The sequence below is a fragment of the Mytilus trossulus genome, chromosome 7 (genome assembly GCF_036588685.1).
Source record: "Mytilus trossulus isolate FHL-02 chromosome 7, PNRI_Mtr1.1.1.hap1, whole genome shotgun sequence".
NCBI lineage: Eukaryota > Metazoa > Mollusca > Bivalvia > Mytilida > Mytilidae > Mytilus > Mytilus trossulus.
Window position 1 is genome coordinate 66,420,110 of NC_086379.1, and position 18,502 is coordinate 66,438,611.

General features: G+C 32.0%; 1 protein-coding gene across 1 annotated transcript in view; it reads left to right on the plus strand.

The window, feature by feature from the left end:
• LOC134726604 (protocadherin Fat 4-like) overlaps positions 1-18,502 on the plus strand; it is a 63,917-nt gene that overhangs the window by 18,473 nt on the left and 26,942 nt on the right. The window contains exons 10-21 of the mRNA XM_063591014.1: positions 687-777; positions 1,079-1,212; positions 1,890-2,021; positions 3,286-3,466; positions 3,646-3,764; positions 4,602-4,811; positions 5,741-5,845; positions 8,396-8,515; positions 10,199-10,369; positions 13,237-13,489; positions 16,613-16,882; positions 17,875-18,477. Of these exons, the coding sequence (XP_063447084.1) occupies positions 687-777; positions 1,079-1,212; positions 1,890-2,021; positions 3,286-3,466; positions 3,646-3,764; positions 4,602-4,811; positions 5,741-5,845; positions 8,396-8,515; positions 10,199-10,369; positions 13,237-13,489; positions 16,613-16,882; positions 17,875-18,477 (2,389 nt within the window). The remainder of the gene's footprint in view (positions 1-686; positions 778-1,078; positions 1,213-1,889; positions 2,022-3,285; positions 3,467-3,645; positions 3,765-4,601; positions 4,812-5,740; positions 5,846-8,395; positions 8,516-10,198; positions 10,370-13,236; positions 13,490-16,612; positions 16,883-17,874; positions 18,478-18,502) is intronic.

An 18,502-nucleotide genomic window follows, 5' to 3' on the forward strand; every position in this document is an offset into this window, starting at 1 on the left:
ATTTTAAGGAAATTTTGCTGTTTTTGGTTATTATCTTGAATATAATTATAGATAGAGATAAACTATAAACAGCAATAGTGTTCAGCAAAATAAGATTTACAATTAATGCAACATGACCAAAATGGTCAATTGACCCCTAAGGAGTTATTGTACTTTATAGTCAATTTTTAACAATTTTCATAAAATTTGTAAATTTTAACTAACATTTTCCACAGAAACTACTGGGCCAAGTTCATTATAAATAGAGATAATTGTAGGCAGCAAGAATATTCAGTAAAGTCAGATGTACAAACACATCACCATCACTAAAACACAATTTTGTCATTAGTCCATCTGCTTCCTTTGTTTAATATTCACATAGACCAAGGTGAGCGACACAGGCTATTTAGAGCCTCTAGTTCTTTTATTAATGAAATAATTATTATTATACATTAAATTCATCGTTTTTAAAAAATAATTATGGCTTTTTAAAGATCTTCAATGTGGAAAATGAGTTTCAAAATCTAGAACTTATCTATAAACTGAACTGGTAATAAACTCATATTTTTAAGGGAGACTATCCCATCAAACTAGCACATCAACCCTTTGTGAACCAAATAATTTTAGTGGGGGATATCTTTATAATGCTCACAGTCAATCTTCTTTTACCCATACAAAAAGTTGAAGCCTGAATGTTTCTGTTACAGGGAAGCACAAATGTAAGCATAACCGTTTTAGACGTCAATGAATTTAAACCAAAATTCAACAAAGACTCATATTTGTTTACAACATACGAAGGTAAGTCATCTTAGAATTCAAAATTATGTGATATAGAGCTAACACAAGATTGGAGGTTAAATTTAAATTTAAGATGGTGTCTAAATCAATGAGGCAATTAACTAATTGTAATGCAAGTGAGATAAACATCTTTAAATTATATGTTTAACAACAATTTAAAGAATGTGCTCATAATTTAATACGATCAAACACTGAATCAATATTTGTAAAATTTGTGGTGATATACAATCAAAATGAACATAACAAAAACTGTGCAGAAATAGTACCAATGTTATACACTGATATGAATGTTTTATTTCAGGCCCTAGCAGTAAAGGTTTTGATATGGTGGTATCTACATCAGATCCAGACTTGGGTGAAAATGGAACAAATAGTTTTACACTGATAAATGATTATGGTGGATTGTTCAATATAACTACATTACCAAATAATACTGTAAGTAAAAGGCAGATCATAGTTAATATATGTCAGTTTGAAATAAATTTAAAAAAACCTGATATCATTAAAAATGATAGTCTTCTAGTTCTTAAGGTTATGTTTTATTATTAACATAAAATTGAGAATGGAAATGTCCATTACATGTGATAGGTACTTTCAGAAGACCAGGATATAAAAACATAATCATGGCTACATATTGGGGAAACATTTTCCTCTCAACTCATCAGACACCAATATGAAATATAAAACATTTAAAATACTATGGCAAATTAGATCCATGAAAAACTTCCATACATGTGACAAACTTATGAGCTACATAAATCTTCTTAATTTTATTCATTAAAAAAACTTGTTATATAAATGAATAAAGGATGTCTAAAAATATTGTAAACTTTGTACAAGCCTGAGTTTGAGTACTTCTGTCTTGTTTTTGAGCCCTGTCAAAATAAAACTCTTCAGTAACACATTGTCACCATGCATCACACATAAGGCCTAAAACTGTCAGTAACTATATCACAAATGTTCATACAGTCAATGTAGTTTGACTGCACAAATTGCAGAGATGCAGTTCAAAGTAATTTTATCATGTTATATTTGTATTGATGTCATTTTGAATACAAATAATGAAGTTGTAACTAAGTAACATGCAAATAACATTGACATCTGTATTATAGGGTGTTATAACAGTATTGAAGGAGCTTGATAGAGAATCTCAAAACAGTCAGAAAGAAAATGGAACAGCTGTTTATAGGTTACATGTAAAAGCATTGGATCATGGTATCCCAGCTAAATCTGAAGTCACAGTGGTAAGAAAGATTATAATAGAACAGCCAAAATAATTTTAACTCAACTTTTAATTAAGAACTTGCTGTCTTAGCTTTATGTCAATTACTGTAAAACCAGCCGGATACAGGACTATGAAAAAGGGCCGGTTTGGACAGTGAGCCGGTTTATTCAGGTTTTCGTTTTGACCGGAAGTTAATGACTTGTGACGTCCGACATTTTGCATGTAAAAGTTCTCTCTGATTGTAAATTATATCTGATCAATTAAAATACTTTCACTTCGTTTTTCATTGTTTGCATTTGCATCATAATGCTCACGTTGTTTGGATTGTAAGACGAGAGTTTCGATTTACTTCTATGATCAATAATTTGAAATGTTGGAATGGCCGATTAAAAAGCCAGAATATTATCAAACGTAATTTCCTCACTTTTGAAAAGTTGTCGTACAGTGTACAATATCCATTGATTGTTGTCATCCGGGTGTTTTTCATTATCAAGGTTATTTGTTTAGGGGTTCACAACAGGGAACCCAGGATTTTGAAATCACACTGTGAATTTCTTACACGGCCATTTTAATTTGTTTATCCAAGAATGTAAGTTCAATCAGAGATATATTCGGTGTGTCTTTTGGTTTAATTGACTCGTTTATAATGTTTCAATAATTAATACAGCTCACTACTGTACGATTGTAGGTTCACAGTTTGACACCTGACTAATTGATTATCAAATATGTTTTGATTGCATATCGATCTTTAAAATTAATTAGACAAACCGGTTTTGACAGGTAATAATTAATGTAATTAAGAGTAGTGGGACTTCATAATTAGACCGGAATTCGGAATACACAGGGTCCGGTTTACAAAGGGTATTTTAACAAAGACTTTGAATGGAAAAATATGGGACTTCGATTTTCGGCCGGAATGTACAGGAAACCGGTTTATTCAGGGTCCGGTTTAATCAGGTTTGACTGTATGAATTTTAATAAACTGAGAATATATCATCAAAATAAGTTATCTGATTCATGCCGAAACAAAGGCTTTGTATACTAAGCAGAAGGTACTGATATTCTTCAGTACTAGCAGTCAAAACAAATTATTCATACTGTCATATTTGTCCAAATGTAGGTCACTACAGCTAAATATAAATGTGCCTGAACCCTTGATTATTGCAATGCTTGGATTAAATGTTTGGTTCTACGATTGATGATTTATTTTGCTAGATGTCTGCCTTTCTTTTAAATCAGTTTAAGTAAATTTGAGGTGATTTGATGGATTACTTGTGTTTCAGGTGATACTACATGTAGAGGATATAAATGATTGTAAACCACAGTTTACCCAGCCTCACTACCATGCTGAAGTGTTAGAGGGGTCACATAAAGGGTTTTCTATTCTGACTGTCACAGCCACTGATTGTGATTACTTAGACCAGTACAACAACATAACATTTAGTTTAACGGGCAAAGACTCAGGTAAGATATGGTTCTGCAGAAAAGAAGTGATTTTATTTGAATCAAATTATTTGAAATGTTAAGTATATAATAGAAGTCTATTTTGAATGTCCTGAAATATTGAAATAGATAAGTTCTAACTGTAGATCATACTGTTTGTATTGAAAATAAGAGATTGCATTTTTTTTTTTAATTTTCAGATCTATTTGAGATTAATAATAGTGGGGAGATCCATCTAAATACCACTATCAGTGTACAGTCACATAAAGACAAGTTCAATCTGACAATTGTAGCCACTGATTCAGCCAATACTAACCAGGTGTGCAACTAATGTATTTCATTTTAAGAATTTTAAAGTTTTTATGGCAGATCTTCAATTAGTAGAACTATTCATAATTTTTTTAGACTCTGAGCGACATATTGTATAGATATAGACCAGTATTTGTCTGCTGTCTGTTATTGAAGACTGTAAATTGACATTTTGATGTCTCATGTAGATATATACCTTACATCTCCTTTAAAATCCTCTTTCAGAGAGTTTTTGTCCTCCACAAGTGGTCTATTTTATTTAGATTGTTTTAAAATCTTACCACATTTATGTATTAAATTTTTTATGTAAGACTGTTTAATTATGATTCAGGAAACTATCTGTTTTTCTTCTGAGCAATTTTTAGTGCAACTACTCTGATATACCAAACTAAATAGACTAGACCATAAATATGTCATAATTTGTTTATGGTCTGTCAACATATATTTGTTCCACCTAACAGAAGTTCCAATGGAAACTTTGTTATAAACAATGTCATAATATCTGTTCCTGTTGGAACAAATATTCTATACCATTTATTCCGTTAGGAACATTTACTGTAATATTTATTCCAGTGGAAATAATATTCCAGAATATTTTTTCCATTTGGAACTTATATTATGAAGGAACTTCTATTCCGTGACAGCTCCAATACACACAATTATATATATCAGTTCTTGTTAATAAATCTTGTGACTTTCAATTGATTAAAAAAATTAAAAGAAGAATCATTATTGTTTGTGATCATTTCGAGGAATTGAAGATTGAAGCAGTAAAATATAGTTTCTCCTGCCCCTTGAATTATAAATTATTCATAGCAATATTCATTTTTTCTCTCACTTTTTTCAGGTCCCTCTGACTGTATCGATAACAGATGTTAATGATCATGACCCTGTATTCACTCATCCTATCTACAATTTTTCCACCCCTGAGACTGACGGCACTGGAGATATCGTGGTAGGATCAGTGAGTGCAACTGATGAAGATTTAGGACAGAATGGCGTTGTTACATATAGTATCATATCTATTGATGTACAGCATGTCTTCAATATTTCACAAGTAAGTTTTAAACAAGATTATTTAGCTGTAATTTCTTTGGGTTTGTATGCCCTTTGTATGAAAAATTTAAAGTTGTTTACATTTCCTGGAAGAACAAATACTAAATTTTGGGAAAAGGAATTTTTTTAAAATATCAAATTTGACTTCTCAGAAACTACAATATTTAAACCCAAAAGCAAACTTAAAAAATTTTACACCTGAAAAAAAAAGACTGATAAAATTGAGAATGGAAATGGGGAATGTGTCAAAGAGAAAACAACCGGACCAAATAAAAAACAACAGCAGAAGGTCACCAACAGGTCTTCAATGTAGCAAGAAATTCCCGCACCTGGAGGCGTCTTTCAGCTGGCCCCTAAACAAATATATACTAGTCCAGTGATAATGAACACCATACTAATTTCCAAATTGTTCACAAGAAACTAAAATTAAAATGATACAAGACTAACAAAGGCCAGAGGCTCCTGACTTGGGACAGGCGCAAAAATGTGGCGGGGTTAAACATGTTTGTGAGATCTCAACCCTCCCCCTATACCTCTAACCAATGTAGAAAAGTAAATGCATAACAATACGCACATTAAAATTCAGTTTAAGAGAAGTCCGAGTCTGATGTCAGAAGATGTAACCAAAGAAAATAAACAAAATGACAACAATACATAAATAACAACAGACTACTAGCAGTTAACTGACATGCCAGCTCCAGACTTCAATTAAACTGACTGAAAGATTATGATTTCATCATATGAACATCAGGCACAATCCTTCCCGTTAGGGGTTTAGTATCATACCATCATAACATATATGAGAAGAACATAATGTTCATTTCTTTTCTTGAATAACATACATTGTACTAGATATGGGAAGAAGTTGTGCATTATTTTTGTTGTTGAGTATACATTAAAATTTAGCTTTTGCTTTAAAACATTTTATAGGATGGTACCATTACAGTAATAGGAGAATTAGACAGAGATCAGTGTATCAGTAATAGGTACCCATTTACTGTTATAGCCAGGGATAATGGATCGTCAAAACGAACTGTGAGTATATTACAGGATAGGGAGGGGTGAAGTGTTGGGTGAACAGAGATCAGTGTATCAGTAATAGGTACCCATTTACTGTTATAGCCAGGGATAATGGATCGTCAAAACCAACTGTGAGTATATTACAGGATAGGGAGGGGTGTAGTGTTGGGTAAACAGAGATCAGTGTATCAGTAATAGGTACCCATTTACTGTTATAGCCAGAAATAATGGATCCTCAAAACAGACTGTGAGTGTATTACAGGATAGGGAGGGCTGTAGTGTTGCCTAGACAGATCTTTGTATTAGTAACAGGTACCCTTCAATATTATTGCGAGGAATAATGTATCATCTAAACAGACTGTGAGTATACCTCACGGCTCAGGTTAGGGAGGGGTTGGTTTGCAACAGTATTAAAGAAGATTAAAGCTTGAAGGCATTGTAAAGCTGTCAATTTGCATATTCAAACGAACATTTTTCAAAATCTGTTATGCATACATGTGAACCTCCCGACGGGAGTATAAAAACTCCCGTTTTCAGGGGTCCCCTCCCGTCCTCCCGTCGAAGAGGAAAAACTCCCGTGCAGAAAAAAATTCATGAATGGAAATTTTCAGTCGCCATTTTTATATTTTGTTTACCAAATTTATCATTGAAATCGTAAAAACCCGAGATTTGTTAAGTCGTAAAAACACAAGGTTTATTGAACGTATCCGGTGTAACCTGAATGTTACCTGATTACGCAACATGTGAAGATTTTAATCCTTGCTAAAGGCTAATTAACAAGTGATAATAGTTTGATTGAACAATCATAAGGTGTTGGATTATCAATAACTCTATGTGGCTTCTGTTTATGGCACACGCCAAGGATGATTAAAGGTTAATACCGATAAATACCGGCAGTGATAGAAAATGGAATATTGTTGTCTAAACATTTATTGAAAGTTTTTTGATGCTGAGAATTTTTTTTATTGTATATGAAAATACTGGAAAAGGAATGGTTTCAGCTCAATGTAAGCTGTTTGCTACACAAGCTGACTGAAAAATTATATAAGCAAAATGATTATTTTGTACACCATTATGTGTTCAAAATGCCAAAACAACGGTTATCTCCGTCTCCAAAGACACCAGTTTCAAAACAACAGAAATATTTGACAAAGTTCAACAGTGCCTGAAAAGCTGACTTCAAATGGTGCCAACCCACTTCCAAGAGACAAGACCAGTCACTTGCAAAGTAGACTTTAAAATATGTTATTGGAGCCATAATGACATTACCAGACACAGTGATACCCCTTCTAACAAGAGTTTAAACAATGACAATGATCAGTTTTCTGTCATATTAGTGCTTTTAACCATGCATAGTATACCCATTGTTATTGTTTGTTAATTTATTATTTATTTTTTATGTAATAAATGTATAGCATATACCTCTCTTATATCTCAAGCCAATGCCAATGAAAAACAAATAAAAAAGATCATCATCAGCAATCAACAATGTAAAACAAAAGAAAAAAAAGATTCTCATCAGCAATCAACAATGTGAAACAAAAGTAAAAAAAAGATTCTTCTCAATTAATCCTTAATATATGCAGACTTTAACTAATGCCATTCACAAGGAAGATTGAAAAAAAACACAAAAAAGACAGATTTTTACATCATCATGATCATATGGTTAGTTTTACGCTGAAAAATGTGTCGATAATATGTCGATAAAAAACCTCCTGATCTGAGGTCCAAACTCCTGACCAAAATTTCCAAATCTCCTGATCTGAATATTACAGTCCACTACATGTATGGTTATGCATAGAGTTCATATCCTGTTAAGTTATGATTGTCATTGTAAAAGCATTTTATAAGTTACTTACGTTCATTTAGGGATATGGATATTTCAACACCATGAGGTATCCAAGTACATCCTGAGGCAAAGTGAAGGGTGTATAGGGTACTGAAGGTTTTTAAAATATCTACTGATATAAATGTAGATAATAAATTCATCCCTGGTCTTAGTCCAAATCTGGTTATCTTTAGAGAAATTCTACAACAAAGTGTAACATGAAAACAATGTTTTTTTCATTTTCTAAAAATCTTGTATTGAAATTTGGCAATTTGACATATATTTTTAACGGATGATGTTAACTTGGATCATTTGAATAGCTAGGTCAGTAGTCCCATTCATTGACAATTTGGCAGCCAAGTGACGCATTTACTAAAATGAGTGCAAATGAAAAAAATCTTTACTGGGTTAAATATTTAGTTACAGACATCATGTATAATCTTCAGAATTCTATATTTCATAAGGAACAACCATGGAACTAAGGAACAACTATGGAACTAAGGAAAACACATGTGTCACCCCCTGGGTAATGGCCAGCAATGTTCAGGTATATGGGTTAGCAACACCCAGGGGCTATTGGTTATGTAAAGACAATCAAAATCCTAGAAATATACTAAGCCAGGGATTGGGGGTATTGAAATCTGTGTATAGACTTGGTTTTGTATTAACCATACTTTGTAGATAAAGAACAGAGTGATTACTCTGATTACTCTGATTTGAACTCTATTTTGTTTCAGGGTTACACAGAGGTGATAGTTTATGTAACAGACATAAATGACAACTCACCCGTGTTTACAGAGAATTGGTACAATGGCACTGTCCTAGAGAATTCACCTGATGATACAGAAGTTAACATTGTAAGAATTCTTGATAAACTGCAAGACGTTTGCACTTTTAATATGATTATTTTGACAAATAATAATTGTATAATGGTTATAAAGAAAAAGTATAAATCAGAATTGTCAAATAGCCAGATCCTCTTCTCTCCAAAGTGAGACATAAGAACAAAGGAACCAACAGAAGATAAAATTGAGAATGAAAACAGGGAATGTGTTAAAGAAATAGCAACCTTACCAAAAAGCAGAATACACCTGAAGACCATCAATGGGTCTTCAACACAGCAAAAAAAAACTGCATGCAGAGGCAACCTTCAGCTGACCCTTTAAATAATCTATACTAGCTCAGCCAACATGGATGTCACACTCAACTATGAAACATGTAAATGAACTTTTGTTTTTGAACAGAACTAATGTATATTCAGAAATTAATGTGTGCATTTATTATTGCGTTTAAGACGAAAATATGATTTTACTTTTTGCAATATTGAGAAAAATCCTGTTACAGTGACTTGACTGTTAGTGTTGCTCTCCACCAATTGCAACTCATTCAAAATTTTGACCCAATTGCAATTTGTTTTATTAAACCAAATTGTTCAACTGGTCAGAATATTGAACAAATTGTTCAGTCAAAATGTAAAAGTGCAAGGTGATAAAATAAAACATACTTACAATCCTATAAGACTTTAACTCCACTTTAATGATGTTGTGAACATTTGAGTCTATCATTTTGTATAGGTATATTATAGTCATTACCATGCTTAAGGTGAAATTGTTTATTTTGAATAGCTATAAAAATGTCCAAACTAAGCTTTCATATAGTTTTTCTTTCTAAAAGTATTCGATATTCATAAGAACCAGATATCCTTTTAAATAAAACATCATATACTAAGGAAAATATGTGTGAAATAACAATATGCTATTGATAAGTTTTCATGGGGAGATAACCTAAAATATTAATCTTTTGAATTAAGACTTTTTGAAAGAAAAAAATATTATCTCCCCATGGAAACTTCCTACAAACATATTGCAATTTTACACATATTTTACTGAATATGAAATGTTTTAATTCACACAATGTCTGATTCTTATGAATATAAAAGACTTTTCGAAAGAAAAACTATATGAAAGCTTAGTATGGACATTTTTTCAGCAATTCAAAATAACAATTTCACCTTAAGCATGGTAATGACTATAATATACCTATACAAACTGATAGACAGGTTTTGTCACAACATCATCAAAGTGAAGTTAAAGTCTTATAGGTTTGTAAGTATGTTTTATTTTATCACCTTGCACTTTTACAACCTGACTGTGGCTTTCTACAGCAGTTGGTTCAAATTTCTGACCAGTTGAACAATTTGGTTTAATAAAACAAATTGCAATTTGGTCAAAATTTTGAATGAGTTGCAATTGGTGGATAGCAACACTAACAGTCAAGTCACTGTAAATTCATATAATTTTTTTTTAAATGCATTGCAATTATACCCCTATCACATTTTTCTCAATAATAAAAACTTCACAATTATTTTTGAAATGATAGTATATTTTGTTATTCCATATTACAAAGGCAAGGAATTCACATTGGTTATCATTATGTGAGATTTGCTAACGATACTTTTTTACCATAATATTTCTCCATACACAACTTTCTAAAAATAATTCAAACATTTTGAAAATTGAATTTTAATTTCCTTTCCTTAGCTCCCACCAATTAGTAGCACAGATTCAGATAGTGGTCAAAATGGGACTAAAGGTATCAGGTATTCTATAATAGGAACAGATCTTCCTTTTGACATTAATGATATCACTGGAGCAGTCTTCACCAATGGGTCTGGTCTGGACAGAGAAAGTCAGTCTGATTACACAATACAAGTAAGATTGTTAGCAGATGATTCATTGTCTAAGCAGAAAAAAATATATATATAATTAAAAACCAATTGTTCAGAGAACAATTGAAGGTCTTTCAACCAGCTCAATTTCAACCAAGGTCATAAACCAAGGACCTCAAATCAAAAGACTCTAGGTCTCTACTTTATATTGTTAATGAGTTATATTTCCATACGATATTAGATATAAAAGGGGGGAAAACTTGCATCAAGTTTACGTACCCTTTTGACTAAAATTAATGTGTAACGAAATGTCGAAACTAACATTTGCGTGAAAATATTTTGTCAATATCTTAATATAAGATTTCTGAAAATGAGAGATAACAAGCAGAGCTCCAGATAAGCTGCGTATTTGCGTGATCACGCTATACAAATAATAAAAAACCCAATGCAATTGCCCATTGTTGCGTTCAATTACCCAATTAATTCAAAGGGAAACCCAATTATATGCCAAAAACATGAGTTCTCAACCCTTTTATTGGCTACCGTTTACGTTATTTACCCTTATCTGTTTACAGTCATCGCGTAAATCTTTGTTTATAATATTCATAATTGGTAATTTCCTTTCGTCCTAAAAATAGATCCCTGCATCAAGTAGCTGAAATGGGTCCCTGTTGGAGTTTTCCGTTGCTCAATAAGTACACATGTTTTTGAAAACATTTCAATCTTCTCGGCGTTTATCCATTAGCATGTGTCATGAAGTCATATTTGTTTCGAATTGCTCGGGATTTATCATTACATACATTGAATTCAAACGAAAGTGAATGTCCGGTAAAAATATTGAATAGAAGCATGTTTTCTGCTTCTTTTGAAAAGCTGAGGGAAAGTTCTGATGATAACAAGACCCAACCAGTTTTATTAGGAAGCGCCCATCGAACACACAGGCGTGTATGCATACTTTAAAAAGAACATTGCAATCAAACATCGGGTTTTGTCAAAAATGAAATCAGTTGGAAAAAGTGAAAGACCAAATCAATTATGACATGATAAAGCACCAGAAACCTAAAGTTCTAATAAAAGACAACTAAACCTAGATTTATGTAAAATGAATAAAACAAAAACATGTTAGAGTTCTTATACTATTTGTATTTCATTTTACGGTTAATTTATGAATACACATATACAGGCACTGTCACTGGTCTCAGAATTTGTTATATAAAGGTACAAGACGAGTGCCTGTGAATACACATATCCGTTTTCGTGAGAAAACACAAAACTGGCAGAAGGTTTAAAACGGGACACAAATTGAACCTACAATTGCTCCTCAGTGAATAAACCAAATAAAACAGCTAGCAAATAACCCTAAACCCTTACCTAAACCAAATAAAACAGCTAAACAAAGAAAGAAACATATTTAAGATGGAAAAAAATCTGGGGTTGATATTGCCTAAATATTCAATATTGTGTTGATGAAAAAACCCAATACATTAAGGAGCTTGGTGGTGAAAAAAACAATTTGATATTAACATGAGGGGTGAACTGGAATTGATAATGCAATTAAAAAACTTTATCACCCAATTATATAAGAAAATGGTGGGTAAAAACCCCAATTTGTGAATCCTTATCTGGAGATCTGAACAAGCCAAAATCAAAATTTTTAACATGACTTTGACCTTGACCTCATTTTTATTTTTTGGACCAAGGACCTCAAATCAAAAGACCCTAGGTCTCTATCACTAATGGTTTTCAAGTTCATTTCACTCATATCAAATGCAAAAGGGGAAATAACTCTCTTATGGAATCTCTATATGGCTTCCTTCAAAATAAAACAGACCATCCTGAGGATATAATAAGCAATTTGGAAAAATAAATTTGTCGGTTTCTTATATGGTTGCGAAGCCTTAAGAGATCACAAGAAAAACAGTGTTTTGGAAGATAACTCTTAAAATAAAATTAAAAATGGAAATGGGAAATGTGTCAAAGAGACAACAACCCGACCTAAGAAAAAAAAACCAGCAGAAGGTCACCAACAGGTCTTCAATGTAGCAAGAAATTCCAGCACCCGGAGGCGTCCTTCAGCTGGCCCCTAAACAAATACATACTAGTTCAGTGATAATGAACGCCATACTAATTTCCAAATTGTACACAAGAAACCAAAATTAAAATAACACAAGACTTACAAAGGCCAGAGGCTCCTGACTTGGGACAGGCGCAAAAATGTGGCGGGGTTACACATGTTTGGGAGATCTCAACCCTCCCCCTATACCTCTATCCAATGTAGAAAAGTAAACGCATAACAATACGCACATTAAAATTCAGTTCAATCTTTCAATGGTAAAGTATATGGTTAAGCGGTGTCAGTTTCAAAAGCGTATAAACTGTTCGATATCACATTCCAAATATCTAATCGACATCTTGCGAAACAAAAAAACAGCGAAGGAAAAAAATTAGGCGGAAGAAAAAGAAAAAATAATAATCAGAAGAAAACCAATAGGTCTTCAACCGAAAAGGTTGAAAGACCTAATAAACCAGTAAGATTGCTTGCTAGTATAGACATAGAAAACAGTCTTGTTATACCTTTTCCAAGATGAAGTAGAATGGATGTGGACAACTTATCATGTACTTCTAAATATCAAATCAGTCAGGAAATTGATTAATTCACAAATAAAATTTTACCATCCCTAAAAAATGGGAGTTGTCATGTATACCTGTACACATTTTCTTTAGTCAATCAGATAGGAAAACTTTAAGGTGTATTGTTTAACAATATTTTAATGTCAACGATTTATCTATACATGGCAAATAAAAAAATCAATTATCAACAATTAAATATGCTCTATTTTATATTATAAAACATACTATTTGATGAACCCTAATCACTGTTTTTTTTTAATATTATTTAATTTCTTTTAGGTCAAAGCTGCTGACAGATATGGTTCAGGAAACAGTAATGTTGTCATGGTTACCATAACATTACTTGACATCAATGATGAACCACCACAGTTCACCAAAAACAATTATATATTCTCTGTTAACGAATCAGCTGCCGCAGGTCAAAAGGTCGGTGTTGTTATGGCAACAGATGAGGATGTCAATGGCAATACAACTACGCGATACAGAATAGGAGCAGGATCAGATGGAAAGTTTTATGTGGATATATTGTCAGGTAGGCTTCTATCAAATCAGAATTAGATGGAAAGTTTTATGTGGATATATTGTCAGGTAGACTTCTATCAAATCAAAATTAGATGAAAAGTTTTATGTGGATATATTGTCAGGTAGGCTTCTATCATATCAAAATTAAATGGAAAGTTTTATGTGGATATATTGTTAGGTAGACTTCTATCATATCAAAATTAGATGGAAAGTTTTATGTGGATATATTGTCAGGTAGGCTTCTATCATATCAAAATTAGATGGAAAGTTTTATGTGGATATATTGTCAGGTAGGCTTCTATCAAATCAAAATTAGATGAAAAGTTTAATGTGGATATATTGTCAGGTAGACTTCTATCAAATCAAAATTAGATGAAAAGTTTTATGTGGATATATTGTCAGGTAGACTTCTATCAAATCAAAATTAGATGGAAAGGTTTATGTGGAAATATTGTCAGGTAGGCTTCTATCAAATCAAAATTAGATGGAAAGTTTTATGTGGATATATTGTCAGGTAGGCTTCTATCAAATCAAAATTAGATGAAAAGTTTTATGTGGATATATTGTCAGGTAGGCTTCTATCATATCAAAATTAGATGGAAAGTTTTATGTGGATATATTGTTAGGTAGACTTCTATCATATCAAAATTAGATGGAAAGTTTGATGTGGATATATTGTCAGGTAGGCTTCTATCATATCAAATCAAAATTAGATGAAAAGTTTAATGTGGATATATTGTCAGGTAGGCTTTTATCAAATCAAAATTAGATGGAAAGTTTTATGTGGAAATATTGTCAGGTAGGCTTCTATCAAATCAAAATTAGATGAAAAGTTTTATGTGGATATATTGTCAGGTAGGCTTCTATCATATCAAAATTAGATGGAAAGTTTTATGTGGATATATTGTAAGGTAGACTTCTATCAAATCAAAATTAGATGGAAAGTTTTATGTGGATATACTGTCAGGTAGGCTTCTTTCAAATCAAAATTAGATGGAAAGTTTTATGTGGATATATTGTCAGGTAGGCTTTTATCAAATCAAAATTAGATGGAAAGTTTTATGTGGATATACTGTCAGGTAGGCTTCTTTAAATCAAAATTAGTTGGAAAGTTTTATGTGGATATATTGTCAGGTAGGCTTTTATCAAATCAAAATTAGATGAAAAGTTTTATGTGGATATATGGTCAGGAAGGCTTCTATCAAATCAAAATTAGATGGAAAGTTTTATGTGGATATATGGTCAGGTAGGCTTCTACAAATCAGAATTAGATGGAAAGTTTTATGTGGATATATGGTCAGGTAGGCTTTTATCAAATCAAAATTAGATGGAAAGTTTTATGTGGATATATTGTTAGGTAGGCTTCTATCAAATCAAAATTAGATGGAAAGTTTTATGTGGATATATTGTCAGGTAGGCTTTTATCAAATCAAAATTAGATGGAAAGTTTTATGTGGATATATTGTCAGGTAGGCTTTTATCAAATCAAAATTAGATGGAAAGTTTTATGTGGATATACTGTCAGGTAGGCTTCTTTCAAATCAAAATTAGATGGAAAGTTTTATGTGGATATATGGTCAGGTAGGCTTCTATCAAATCAAAATTAGATGGAAAGTTTTATGTGGATATATTGTCAGGTAGGCTTTTATGAAATCAAAATTAGATGAAAAGTTTTATTTGGATATATTGTCAGGTAGGCTTTTATCAAATCAAAATTAGACGGAAAGTTTTATGTGGATATACTGTCAGGTAGGCTTCTTTCAAATCAAAATAAGATGGAAAGTTTTATGTGGATATATTGTCAGGAAGGCTTTTATCAAATCAAAATTAGATGGAAAGTTTTATGTGGATATACTGTCAGGTAGGCTTCTTTCAAATCAAAAATTAGATGGAAAGTTTTATGTGGATATATTGTCAGGTAGGCTTCTATCATATCAAATCAAAATTAGATGGAAAGTTTTATGTGGATATATTGTCAGGTAGGCTTTTATCAAATCAAAATTAGATGGAAAGTTTTATGTGGATATATTGTCAGGTAGGCTTTTATCAAATCAAAATTAGATGGAAAGTTTTATGTGGATATACTGTCAGGTAGGCTTCTTTCAAATCAAAATTAGATGGAAAGTTTTATGTGGATATATGGTCAGGTAGGCTTCTATCAAATCAAAATTAGATGGAAAGTTTTATGTGGATATATTGTCAGGTAGGCTTTTATGAAATCAAAATTAGATGAACAGTTTTATTTGGATATATTGTCAGGTAGGCTTTTATCAAATCATAATTAGATGGAAAGTTTTATGTGGATAAATGGTCAGGTAGGCTTCTATCAAATCAAAATTAGATGGAAAGTTTTATGTGGATATATTGTCAGGTAGGCTTCTATCAAATCAAAATTAGATGGAAAGTTTTATGTGGATATATTGTCAGGTAGGCTTTTATCAAATCAAAATTAGATGGAAAGTTTTATGTGGATATATTGTCAGGTAGACTTCTATCAAATCAAAATTAGATGGAAAGTTTTATGTGGATATATTGTCAGATAGGCTTCTATCATATCAAATCAAAATTAGATGGAAAGTTTTATGTGGATATATTGTCAGGTAGGCTTCTATCAAATCAAAATTAGATGGAAAGTTTTATGTGGATATATATTGTCAGGTAGGCTTCTATCAAATCAAAATTAGATGGAAAGTTTTATGTGGATATATGGTCAGGTAGGCTTTTATCAAATCAAAATTAGATGGAAAGTTTTATGTGGATATATTGTCAGGCATACTTTTATCATATCAAATTTTTAAAACTCTTCAAATTGTTTTATAGTACTGGGGATTCATTTATTTTTGTGGGTACCAATTTTCATGGATAATGAAAAACTTGTATCTTTGTGGACATTTAATTTTGTGTTTTTGCTGAGGTCTGCATACAAGCCTATAGAAAATTTGTCGTTTGTTGTACATTTAATTTCGTGGTTTACCTGTACCCAGGCAATCCATGAAAATTGGTATCCAACGAATAATAATGAATTCACAGTATATTACTAGCTTAAAAATATTCTATCAGCCATTTCTAAATAATGATTCAGAGCTTAGAATAGATTTATGTAGTAACAAATTGTTTTCCCATATCTTTTTAGGTGTGATATATACTAGTGGTGGATTAGACAGGGAAAAGAAGGCTAGATATGAATTAAATATAGAAGCTTTTGATGGACAACAGAAAACAAACAGTACTGTTACTGTATATATTGAGGATGCTAATGACAATTGCCCTGTCTTCAAACCTCAGAAATTAGTTGTCAAGGTACCAGAAAATACCCAAAATGCATCTGTAGTCTATAACCTGACTGCCACAGATATTGACCAGGGAGAAAATGCTGCTGTCTCATTCTATTTGAATAGTTCAGGTAATTGCTACTTGTAATAAACTTAAGTTTTATTGTTATGTCAACAATTCATGTAAGGTTTATGGCATTCTGGTGTTTTTATAACTGATTTTTGTCGCAGAAACTTGACATAGGGATAGTGATTCAGCGGCAGTGGCTACCGTGGCGTTAGCTAAGTTCTTAAAAGCTTTATATTTTAGAAGGTGGATGCTACATACTTTGTATATAGATGCCTCATGTTATGTTAGCCACATGTCCAATGACCACAGCCTCATTTTCATGGTTCAGTGACTACCTGGTACTTGAAAAAAAAAAATTTTTTTTGTCTCATTTTCATGGTTCAGTGGTTATAGTTTAAGATTTTGAGTTTCAGTCTTTTTTTTCTAATACTATATGCAATAGTTCAACTATAGTTGGTGTTGGAAATATTTTATAACTATATGTCAGTCGAACAGGTTTTATTTGACCTTGACCTCATGTTAATAGTTCAGTGGTTATAGTTAAGTTTTTGTGTCTTGGTCTGTTTTTCGTATACTTATGCGATAGGTAAATGTTTATGTTTTTCAGTTGTAATAAAGCTTTATATTTAGGACTATCAACATAATATCAATGATTAGTTAAGAAGGTGTCTGCACTCTTGCTTAAGGAAACAAGAAATACCAGAATAGCCATCAACTGGCACCTGAAGTTTCAAAATAGCATATTGTGAAATTTTACCTATTTATTAAAACAACCTCCCTTTAGTTGTTGGTTTTTTTTTATATAAATTTCTGAAGTGACATTAAGAAGTTATTAAACTTTATTCTTTGCTTTTCAATCCTTATTTGAAACATTTCTTGAATCTTTAGTTGTAAGAAATATATATTATGTTTTAGTTTATTTTGTCTCAATTTGTAAAACTATTTATTCACTGAGCTCTCAGTGAGACTGGTCATGTGTATGCACATTGTACAATGCCAGACATTTTATCAGGTTTCTTTGTTGATCATAACTGTTTATACCTCTGTTTTCAGATACTTCACCATTTATCATTTCGGGTGACTATCTGATATTAGATGGAACTTTGGATAGAGAAATAAAGGATGAGTATACTGTTAAGATTTATGCCAAAGACAACGGAATTCCGGCCTGTGTGGTCAGCTCATATTTAGAGGTCCATGTAGAAGATATCAATGACAATAGTCCTATATTCTACAATGCTGATGGCAGTATCATATACCAGGCTGATGCTACCATTATTGAAAAGTCCCCTGTGGGGTCCCCCATATTACTACCAAGTGTTAAAGATAATGATATAGGTGAAAATGCAGAGGTTGAATTCTCATTATCAGCAGAAAAGCCAGACATTTTGAAATATTTTGGAATAAGTAAAAAAACTGGAGTGGTAACAATCAAAGCACAAGTTGATTTGAATTCTTTGAACCGTTTACATGTGTTGGACAAAAATGCCACAAAAACAGCCGCTTTGGAAATGTGGGTCGTAGCCACTGACAAAGGAAAGCCCAAAATGTCATCAGCATTAAACTTGACTGTCACAGTAGAAGGTATTAACGACCAAGCACCTGTTTTCTTATCACCAGAATATGATTACACAATACCTGAGAATGTAACAATTGGTAAGTAATGTTATACATATTCATT